Here is a 12,175-nt window from a genome sequence, read left to right as displayed (position 1 = left end):
GGGAAAGGAAGCTGTGGTTCTTTCACGGAATGCATGGTATGAATGAGTGCGGGCTTGATTGCGATGTTTTCCATGACAGTAGTGCTCTAAAATTCACTCTTAAGGCTCACTGAACCATGCAACATAGTCGTGGCTACATATTATCCTCCAGTCCTGAAATTCAATTCCATTAAAGTTGATGAAAGAAAATTTTGGAAGCAAGGGACAATGTGCAACCACAGATATATTGTACGCTTGATCCCTAAATGGAATATCCCACCATCACGTCAAACAATATCTGCAGATTAATTTTTAACTACCAGTTACCATGAAATTATTTCATAGTTCTAATCTAATTCTGGTACATTAGGATGAACTTCACTCCAGTAGGTAGGTTGGTAGCACTCTTTGAGTCGGATCTGAAATCCCACATGAGCACAAAATCCAGACTGTCATTCTGGAGGGGCTGCATCACCAGAAGTAGTGTCTTTGGGACACTGAATACGTTGCTTTCTAAAGTGAACCAAAGGATTATTCCAAAGACCAGCATTGGGGTTCTACCTACTTTTCTGCACATCAGTGAGGTATAACACCAATAAAACATAATTACTAGATATAAGCAAATCATCCAATAGGATTAAAAAGTAGGGAAGATAAGCTAACCTTATGCAAAACCACACTTCTAGTACTGTATAGATTTTGAAGCAACAAACAAGGTGCTGGAGCAGCTCAGTGAGTCAGGTAGCATCTGTGGAGGGAAATGGACAGCCAACATTTGGGGTGAAGACCCTTCAGTGTTTGTTGCTCCAGATTCCAGCATCTGCAGTCTGTTGTGTCTCTCTCTGGTGTTCTGGTTGCCACATAAAAAGAATATGGTGGCACTGGAGAGAAGGTTTACAAGAGTAATACCAGAAATGCAAAGGTACACATCTTCAGGAAAGGATAGACATATAGCGTGGAAAGAGAAACAGTTAACATCTCGGGTCCAGGACCCTTTGTCTGATAAATAGATTCAGAGAGAATGTGTCCACGTGTGGAAAAAAGCACAGTGGATATCGATATAATAGGGAATTGAGAAGAAACCTATTTACCTAAAGAGGGGTGGGAATATAGAACCCACTACAACAGAGAATGGTTAAAGCCAATGATAGAAACACATTTACTGAGAGGCAAGATGAGTGTATGAGGGAGAGGGTGACACTGAAAGATGTGAATGAGAAATAACAGGAGCAGCTTGAGGGTGGATAAATAAGAGCATGGACCGGTCAGGCTATGAAGTCCGTTTCTGTGCTGTATCCACCTAATCCTATCTTATCCCATTTCAGTCTGTGGTTGTTTTCTGTCCATGAATGGCTGTTGCATTTCCTGCATTACCAGGGTGATGGTATGTAATTGACTGTAATGCAGTCTGGCACACTGTATGATCACAGAGATCCTATAAAAGTGTATGTGTTTTCTCCCTTGCTCTTATGATACTATCTGAAGCTTCAAATTAGAGTACAGACTTGTGTTCACTTCCAAGTTTTAAAATGCATACCATTTAAAAACTGCTAAAGCAGGTTGACTTGCTGAGGTTGGTGGTGCTTGTATAAAAATAGTATTAGTTTTGCATTTGTTCTTTTTGTATCAAAAAGAAATGCATTCGTATACTAAAATCGTTCAGACAATCCATGAAGCAAAATGCAGAAGTCAGTATGTATCATTTTGTTGGCTTTTATTTGAGAAATCACCCATAATCACTTAGTATTAAAAGGTATGTTGAATTGGCCAACATACAACTTTAATTTTTATTCACTTGTGCCGCATTACATGATTATATTGCCAGCTATTTGGGGTTATATATTGGTTTTCCTCGTGCTGTAACTCCTTTTAGTCTAAAATGCCCTACAGCATTTTCGTTTTGAATCACAGCAAACCATGCAGTAGGCAAGTATTGTTATCTGAATTAAAAACCTTAAGGAGCAAGTGGAGGAACAAGCAGAGTAACTGACCGTCAATTCTAATGAAGCCTTCTTGCAAATCCAGTGCCAGTCGTCTACCTACCAGAAGTATATAGACTGAAGGAAGATGTGCAAAGCGACAAGTGTAATAAATCTCACAGGGGATGGAGAATGGGAAATTGGGAGGTTGTTGAATGCAGAGCATGAATGCTCACACTTCCAAAGCTGGACTTCTACAAACTAAAGGTAATGTGGGCTTAGTGGAGCAGGAGCTACATTACTAAAGCAGTAATCCAAAGTAACCTGGATGAATGATCCAGAGACATAAATTCAAATCTTACCAGGGCAGCTGAGTGATTTAAGAGTCATAGAGAGATACTTCACAGAAACAGACACTTCGGCCCACCGAGTCTGTGCTGACCAACAACCACCCATTTAACATTAATCCAACATTAATTCTGACTCTGCCCAATACATCATGGGCACATCCCTCCCCACCACTGGTAGTATCTACAGGAGGTGCTCCCTCAAGAAGGCAACATCCATCGTCAAAGATCCCCACCATCCAGGCTATGCTATCTTTTTGCAGCTATCATCGGGCAGGAGGTACAAAAGCCTGAAGTCCCACACCAGCTACTTCCCTTCAACCACTCATTTCTTGAATCAACCAGCAAAACCCTAATCCCAACAGTTTAGCAACACTATGACCACTTTGATCACTTTGCACTAAAATGGACTTTGTCAATTTGTTCAAGTTGTGTTCTTTCTTGTAAAGATTGTGTATAATTTATATTTTATTCATTTTTCTTGTGAATGCTGCTTATCTGATGCCATGTGCCTGTGATGCTGCTGCAAGTACTTTTTACATTGCACCTGTGCATACATGTACTTGTGCACATGACAATGAACTCGACTTTGACTTAATCCCATTCCACCTTCTCACCAACTCCCCTGAGATCCCACCACTCACCTACACACTAGAGGCAAATTAGAGTCACAATTTAACCTACCAACCCACACGTCTTTGGATTGTGGATAAAAAACTAGAGCACTCAGAGGAAACCCACATGATCGCAGGGAAAATGTGCAAACTCCACACCGACAGCACCTGAGGTCAGGATTGAAGGCAGCCATTCTACTAACTGCACCACTGTGCTGCCCTGAATTCAGTTAATTAGTACATCTGGAATAACCAATTTTTTTTCAGAAGTGGTGACCAGGAAACTACCAAACTGTCAAAACAAAAAAATTAATTCTTTTTGGGGCAAATAAGTGGGTCTTCATATAATCTAGCTGTGCATCCCTCTCAGTACAATTAGGGATGGACAATAAATGCTGACCTTATTGATGATCACACATCCTACAAATAAAGCTAAAAAAAAGGAGCGTAACTTAACTTTTGCCAACTTAAACAAATGTCCCATAATTTAGTCTCTGGTGACCTTACAGCACCTGGTACCAGATTTGCATTTGTGCCTTGGTAACCAAGCATGTGTTTGATACCCAGTGATGGGTCTGCAGGTATAGTTCAGTGAGACCCTGGATGGATTTACTATCTGATTCAACCCCTCATATGCCATTGGTCTTGTCTGAGACTCCTAGCCTGCTTTGTGATGGGGAGGAAGGGCAGATGGTGGCATGCCTCCAATTCTACTATTCTGGTCCAGAAGATGTGGCGCATCCTTCAGGAGTTTGTTAGAATTGAGCTTGGACTGAAGGAATGCTCATGTCATTGTCATTTGCATTTTGGCTGACCAGTCAAAAAACAGAAACTTATTTCAATCACAAGCAGCCTGATGGAATAATAAGTCATGCTCTCCATGAACACTTGGCTGGAGAAGATTTTATCAGAGGCCCTCAAGAAGTATACACAAATAGTGTTGTTATGATGTTACCAGTTTGAGAGAGGAAGGCAGTGCAAAAATAGATCTAGTTCATGATAGAATCTGTAGAAGTTGTAAGAGTGGATTAAGAATGTGGGAAGGGAGTGATGATTAAGGGAATTACTTCTGGACCAGTTATGGTGTTGTTCTGAGGAGGTAACTGCTGGGATTTTTGCTTTCATCATCTTCATTAACGTAGTGAGAATGGGACGATCGACAGGTTTGTGGCTGATGCAAAGATTCGCTTGTAACAGCTTGTAGCAGATCTCAGTGAAATGGGATAAGGACTTCCATTTGGATTTTGGACAAATATCATGTATTGTGCCTGGGTAGAATCTGGGTAGAATATTGTGTACAGGCTGACAACGATTCAGAAAGATGTTACAGTAAGCAATTTCTTAATTTGCAAAATTCTCTTCAGATGCATGACCAGAGTAATCAATCAATAGCTGGAGGGTAATAGAAGGCACATCGTGAGGAGGATTGAATACAAAGCAAAACATACTGTGTTGACCTTGTATAAAACTTTTGCTTCAGGTCTCACTGGGAATACTATGTTGCACACATTACATGGTATAAGAGCTTTATATAGAGATTATAGGAGCACCACAGAATGTTACCGATCTCAAATCATCTTGGCTTCAAACATGCACAATCCTGTGATCTGTTTCAGAGGTTGTTTTAGGTCTGGGACAATGTCAAATGAGAGAAAAGACTCACAAAGTAATTCTAACAAATGCATTAAAAGAAAAGCATTTAGCAAAACATTTAGCAAAATGTAAAGAAACGGGTCTCATGTCATCGGGGACTCCACTTAAACGATGATTGATCTGGAGTATTCAATGATCCTGGCAACGTCCATGATCCCAGTCCGAGGAGGAGTCCCTGACGGGCAGAAGTGAAGAGGCTCATTGCTTTACCCTTTGTCAAACGTTTCACTAAATCCCCCACCTGCAAAAGTTGTGAACATGAAACAATACCGATTCCCTGGCTGTCACAGGGAAATCGGAGAAATAATTGATTGACTATAGAAAGGCGGGTAGTTTGACATCCAGTACCTGAATACAATAGCCTTGTCTGGCTAGTGAAGAAATCAGATGGTAGTTGATGAATGACTGCAGATCTAAAACAACCACTGAATCAGAACATCCCGTCAATTCACCCAAGGTTCTTCCACATCTGTGGCAATTTACCATGGCCATTTAACCCATGAACCTGTACAACTTTGGGATCTGGAAAGAAACTGGAACACCCAAGGAAACCCACACAGTCAAGAGGAGAACGTGCAAACTCCACACAGACAGCTCCAGACATCAGTATCGAACCGGGTTTGCTGGAGCTGTGAGTCGGCAGCTCTACTAGTTGCATCACTGTGGCATCCCATTGTGTTCCTACTGTCAGATTATTCAGTTAAGAGTTTTGGAATAACAAAAGAGTTATGTCACTAAGATATGTGAAGGCAAATCCAGGTCAGATGTGAGGAGGTGGTTCTTTCCTTAATGGACACCAGGGCTATGAATGAAGTTACTGGCTCTTCACTAAATATTGAAATACTGAAAATTTAACAAGTTATCTGGAACACTTCCCAGCTGGGGCAGAGATCGTGACATGCAAAGGTAGATGGAATAATAAATAAAATAAATCATTGCCAATGCCTTTGCTGGATGGCCAAGGATGGCCAAGAGGAATATTTCAGAACCTCTCATTCTAAATTGGCCCTGGGTTTCTTTCCTTAATCTGTTTTATTGTTGTTCTTGAGAGATTGCAAGGTTGTTGGTGTGTCAGAGGACAAGGGATGTGGTGGTGTGCGTCACAACACTCCAGGCTCAGTCTTCTGCATGCCAACAGCATCTTGGATCAACAGACTGCTTCAGTGAAACACAGAACTGCTTCAGCGAAACACACAAATAATACAATGGCTCAGAATTTGTCAAGTTTGACAGTAGGTCCATACTTAAGCATCCTGCAAGTTTTGGGACTCTTGCACAAAAATGGAGAGGTTGCTACCTTGCCAACTAATCTTCGCTGACCGCTTCCTGGTCAGCCACCACCACCAGATTCCGCACGGACTCCACTGGTGGAGAAACTCCCCAGCTATCCTGGGATCCTGTGAGGACTTAACATACACCAGCCCTTTCAGTTGAATGGTCACTGTATGACTGCAAGAAATAGAACATAGAACAACACAGCACAGGAACAGACCTTTGGCCCACGATGTTGTGCTAATGGCACCTAATCCCTTCTGTCTGCAGGTGGTCCATATCCCTCCATTCTCTGCACATTCATGTGCCTATCTAAGAGCCTCTTAAATACCTCTATTGTTTCTGCCTCCACCACCACCCATGGCAGTGCATTCCAGGTACCCACCACTCTCTGTGTGAAATACTTGCTCTGCATACCTCCTTTGAACTCTCCCCCTCTCACCTTTAATGCACATCCTCTGGATTTAGACATTTCGACCATGGGAAAAAGGTACCAGCTGTCTACACTATCTATGCCTCTCATAATTTTAAGATAAGATATCTTTATTAGTCACATGTACATCGAAACATGCAGTGAAATGCACCTTTTGCGTAGAGTGTTCTGGGGGCAGCCCGCAAGTGTCGCCACGCTTCCAGCACTAACATAGCATGCCCACAACTTCCTAACCCATATGTCTTTGGAACGTGGGAGGAAACTGGAGCACCCGGAGGAAACCCACGCAGACACAGGGAGAACGTACAAACTCCTTACAGACAGTGGCCGGAATTGAACCTGGGTCGCTGGTGCTGTAATAGTGTTACGCTAACCGCTACACTACAGTGCCTGCCTGATAAACTTCTATCAGGTCTCCCTCAGCCTCCATCACTCCAGAGTAAACAACCCAAGTTTGCCCAACCTATCCTTATAACACACGCCCTCTAATCCAAGCAGCATCCTGGTAAACCTCTTCTGCACCCTCTCCAAAGCCTCCACATCCTTCCTATAATGGAGTGAACAAAACTGCATGCAATACTCTAGATGCAGCCTAACCAGAGCTGCAACATAACTTCCTGACTCTTGAACTCAATGCCTCAACTAACAAAGGCAAGCATGCCATTCACCTTCTTTATCACCCTATCGGCTTGTGTGGCCACTTTCAGGGAGCTCTGGACTTGGACCCCAAGATCCCTCTGTACGTCAATGCTATTAAGGGTCCTGCCATTAACCGTCTATTTGCCCTTCACATTCAATCTCCCAAAGTGCAACACCTCACACTTGACCAGGTTAAACTCCATCTGCCATTTCTCCACCCATATCTGCAACTGATCTATATCCTGCTGTGTCTTTTGGCGATCTTCTACACTATCCATGACACCACCAATCGTTGTGTCATCAGCAAACTTAGTGACCCACCCATCCACATTTTCATCCAAGTCATAGAGTCATAGAGCAATACAGCACGGATACAGTCCCTTCAGCCCAACCAGTCCATGCTGACCACAGTGCCCACCCAGCTAGTCCCAATTTCCTGCATTCGGCCCATATCCCTGTGAGCTCTGCCCCTCAGTGTACCCATCCAGCTGCCTCAACCACTTCCTCTGGCAGCTCATTCCATATACTCACCACCCTCTGCATGAAAAGGTTGTCCCTCAGGTCCCTTTTAAATCTTTCCCCTCGTATAAAGTCGTTGATATATATCACAAACAGGAGAGGTCCCAGTACGGATTCCTGTGGAACACCACTTGTCTTGGACCTCCAGCCAGAATAAGACCTATCAACTACTACTCTCTGTCTTCTATTCTGAATCCAAATGGCCAAGTCACCATGGATCCCATGCATCTTAATCTTATGGATGAGCCTACCATGAGGGACCTTACTAAAATCCATGTAGACAACATCCAGTACTATACCCTCATCGATCACCTTAGTCACCTCCTTGAAAAACTCAATCAAGTTGGTAAGACATGACTTGCCCACAAAAAAAAAGAAGGCAATTTACAATTTCTTACCATCTGTGTTTACTTTAATGTGTTTAAGTATTTATAATTATTTGTTTTTATAATAATTTTAGTGGTTCTAATTGTGTATTTAATTTTTAATGGTTTTTGAATGTTTCTAAATGTCAGGGGAATTAGGAGCATTGAACAAACTTGGCAGCTTCAGAGGTAAGTGTGTGGAGTGTAGTTTTGCCATCTGTCAGAGCACTCGGGAGTAGTTTAATGGGTGTGGCTCGTTCCAGTCCACCCACACTAGCCGATAACATCACTCAAGGCCCTTGTGTCGATTATGGCCTCAATAGATGGCTTCAGGGCAGTTTCAGCCAGAATCCAAATCAGGGAAGGTTGGGGGTGATGGGGACAGGGTTCAGTAAGTGTGGATGTAACAGTGAAATCTGGGTCAGTGCTTCCAGCCCTGACTATGTTTCGAGACCTTGATCTTCCATCTATTGACAAAATGTTAATAATCTCTGCAATCATTTCCTCACAGCACAACCGGTGTTCAATTTTTCTTTCAAGATACACAGGGATCTATTTAAAGTCAAAACGTAGGAGTTATTTTAACTGACTTACCCCTAGGATACCATCCACAATAAATATTGCCAGGGGGTCAAGCACGGTCCAAAATCCCATTGCCGTGATAAACCTTGACAAGAAGGATGGGAATGAGCCAAATTGTAGATGACAGACCCATCTGATCATAGCCATAATAAGCAACGCAGCATTCAAGGACAGGGGTCCTAGGGCTACAATGGTCAATTCCTCACGCATCTCCAGCAGAAGATTCTGGTAGCTAAGTTCGACTGTGTGTGGATGAAAGTGGAATCTTAAAAAGAAAGCAAACAACCAATATAAATATGATTAGGCCTCTGTGTATATTCTCATTAATCAAGAATTAAAGGTACATCCATAGAGTCATACAGCTAGAAAACAGGCCTTTCAGCCCAACTGATCCATGCTGACAGGATTCTCAACTAAGCTAGTCCCATTTGGCGTTTTCCCCAAATCCCTCTAAACCTTTCCTATCCATGTACCTGTCCAAGTGTCTTTTAAATGTTCTTAATGTACCTGCCTCAACCACTTCCCATGGAAGCTCATTCCTTATATGGACTACCCTCTAGGTGAAAAAGTTGCCCCTCAAGTTCCTATTAAATCTTCCCCATCTCACCCTCTCTGGTTCTTGATTCCCCAACCATCTGAAAAAGACTGTGTGCATTCATCCTATCTATTCATATAGCAATCTTTATGATCTCTTTAAATGTTTCAGTGGTTAATTATAGAGTCCTCGCAAATAGCAAAATGGCTGATTTGCTAAGGTAAGCTCACAGCCATGATATCCCCATAGGAACAGTTGGCTGTATCATCAAGAGAACAACATTTTTCCACATGAAGGAAGATTTTAATGGGTGGGTGGAGTCACCTTAGCCCACCTGACATTTCCAAGAAGACAGATACATCGTATCATTATTAGCGGTTTGGTAGCAGATGGTCTTCCAGTGAGAGCACAGTTTCAGAAACCCAGGGGAAGGGAGGCATGAGGGAATAGTTATAGGAAAATCAGGCACAAATATAAATTAAAATGATCAATTTATACTGAAGATTATTGGGTTTAGGTATTATATTTCTGACATATCTCTTGGTCAGCTGCTTGCAACATATACAATGCAAGATCTCCATTGAAATATTTAAAGTATGGATGTAATCGGATTACAGATACTGATCTGTGTCAATCTTTAGCTGAAGTGTTTCTGTATAAGCAGTGTAAATTTTATATGGTATTTATTTGTAATACTGTGCTGTTAACTCTATAAATGTCCAAAAAACACTTACTTATTGTATTTATGAAATGAGATTCAGCAAGACAGCGCTTGGAAAACCAAGCAATGACCTTTGGAAAGCCATGATCCTTTTCAGGAATCCTGAAAGTGCGAGCATTCAGATTTTGGATGTGTTTGACCTATTGATATTCAGACTGGAGATCTTTAACTGCTTATATATAAAAGTTTAACACAAGTAAAGTCATTAGAAAAACAACCACTATACATTTATTTTCTATGACCTCGCCAGAAACAATGTTCCTCTACAGTGCAAGCTGTAGAGAAGACATATTGTGTACCATATGTAATAAATGTTGCCAGCTTCAGAGTTGAAATGTTTTATTTCCTTTTTATTCCAAACATTGGATACATTGTGATTAGAAAAGATTTGGAACTATCCAGAAATTTTCATTTCTATTTTGGATGATTACATTTACACATAAGTGTTAGGAATAGTACTAGAGCAGTAATTAATTCAAAAGCAGTAATTAAAAAAAGGCGCCAGAAAGTGGGACATTTTGTGTGCAACTCCTCTTAAAACAGCCTCCTGCACTACTATCTTTGCATCATTCTATTGTTTTGCACTCGTCGCTGTACTTATAGTTGTATTTATTATTTATTGTTTTCTCTGTGAGCTTCATGCAAGCAAGGAACTTCTTTGCACCCTGGTGTATATGACAATAAACTAAACTAACTAACTAACCAGCTAGATTAACAATCAGGAGATATCTCATCATAGCAATAGAGGAATTTAAATTCAGTTAATTAAATATCTTGTAATAAATACCAAGGTTGAAAACGAGCAATCCATTGGGTTCACTAATATCCTTTAGTGAAGGAAATGTGCCATCTTTATCCAGTCTGACTTCAGAGTCGAAACAATATGGTTGGCTCTCAATGCACCTGAAGTGGTCTGACAGTGCACAGATGTACCAATCTCCACATCAAAAGAAATTAAACACCATTGAGGCTTCACTGGTTCAAGAAGGTGGTTCATCACCACATTCTCAAGGGTAAGTAGGGATAGGCAATAAATCTCAGCTGTTCCACATCCTATAAAGTCAAATTGAACCTGTAAACTATCAGGGCTTAAAATTACCTTGTGAAAGATTTGCCATAGGCTCCTTTATCTGCTCTATCCCAATGAAGGCATTATCTTATTTAATTTAAACAGATTACTGGCTCTGGTCAAACAGTGGATATGCGAACGTGTGAGGCATTCCTACAATAGCACACCACAGTATAATTTAAGCTTGTTTATATATATTGTTTTTTTCATTGGAGGAGAAATCGTTGTGTGGCAGTATGTTTCAGAAATGGAGACAGACAGAGTGGGGTGAGAGAAAGAGAGAGAGAGAGAGAGATAGGGAAAAGAGAGAGGGAGAGAGGAGGCAGAATGAGCTGTGCATGATTTGTGTTCCAATCTCACGTGCCAGCTACGGGATGTAGCATTTCAATGGGATTGATGCCATTGGTTTGAAAAGAAATGAAGACACTTTTTCATGAAGACAGTTCCCTTTTACAGTGACTATTCTAAGTCTTGAATGCTAAATTCTGCAACGGCAGAAAGGGGATGTAAGGTGCACAGTTGATGGATGAAAATCATGTTTTCAAGCAATTTTAAACAAAAGCAAAATGATGCACACCATCTGGGATTGATGGTATGACATTAATTAGGTGGCATTATCACGTGATGTCAAGTCACTGTCGTCTTTAAAATTCTACTAATGCTCTGCAGTTACTTTGCAAACTTTATCCTACAACTGCCACACAGCGGGTTATAAACAATGTTTCAAAAATAAATAAGAATTCTCAGTATAAACTGTTCCAGAGGTCAATGTGGTATAATAAATATATAAAATTGATATCCCGTGTCTTTTTTCTACACAAATACATTCGTCATGTCATTTTGATTCCTCTGATAAAGAGCAATAAACTAGTTACTGAGGCTGCAAAAGTTTGCTTTAAGCAGATTCCTGGCATCTTATACATAAACATCAACATCAGGACCCACTTGTTGACGGTGACACCGATCGCCTGGAGGTAGATCCACTGGCTGCAGTAATGCAGGTAAAGCCGCACAAACCAGATCAAGGCCACGAGCAGCATAAATAGCCATGTCTTTGACGAGCACCAGTGTGAAGCTCTGAGCTGATCCAGGAATATCTGGCTCACAAATCGAGCATGCCAGGCAAGAGTTTCCATGGTCTTGTCAAGGGAAGAATCTGACCTGGAAAATTGTGAAGACATTGTATTCCAACATAGCAAAATAAGAACAACAAACTTATGCCTAGAAATTCATACCATTTGATACTACTGAGTGTGCTATTTAGTAATTGGACCTCTTGATACAACTGACAGTACTTGGTAACTGCCTTTAGTGCAAAGAAATAGGTATGCATTTCAGGCCATTGAAGACAGAAGTCATGATTCCAGATTTTAATTAGGCTAATTTTATGGCTAACATGAGGGGACAAAATTTTAAGGTGACTGAAGGAGGGTACAAAGGGGATGTCGGGTAAGTTTTTTACACAGAGAGTGGTGGGTGTGTGGAACCTGCAGAGGTTGTGGGGGCAAGTACATTAGGGACATTTAAG

The 12,175-nt window shown here is 41.2% G+C and overlaps 1 protein-coding gene across 1 annotated transcript in view; it reads right to left on the bottom strand.

Annotated features, from left to right (window-relative positions):
- Positions 1 to 11,783, bottom strand: part of ofcc1 (orofacial cleft 1 candidate 1) — a 118,585-nt gene extending 106,802 nt beyond the window's left edge. Inside the window, exons 1-2 of the mRNA XM_052023530.1 lie at positions 11,593 to 11,783; positions 8,335 to 8,587 (exon numbers count right to left, since the gene is read on the bottom strand). Of these exons, the coding sequence (XP_051879490.1) occupies positions 8,335 to 8,587; positions 11,593 to 11,783 (444 nt within the window). The remainder of the gene's footprint in view (positions 1 to 8,334; positions 8,588 to 11,592) is intronic.
- Between the last annotated feature and the right edge of the window lie 392 nt (positions 11,784 to 12,175).

The sequence above is a fragment of the Pristis pectinata genome, chromosome 9 (genome assembly GCF_009764475.1).
Source record: "Pristis pectinata isolate sPriPec2 chromosome 9, sPriPec2.1.pri, whole genome shotgun sequence".
NCBI classification, from domain to species: Eukaryota; Metazoa; Chordata; class Chondrichthyes; order Rhinopristiformes; family Pristidae; genus Pristis; species Pristis pectinata.
The sequence above is the reverse complement of the archived record's forward strand: the minus strand, read 5'-3'. Positions and strand labels throughout refer to the sequence as shown.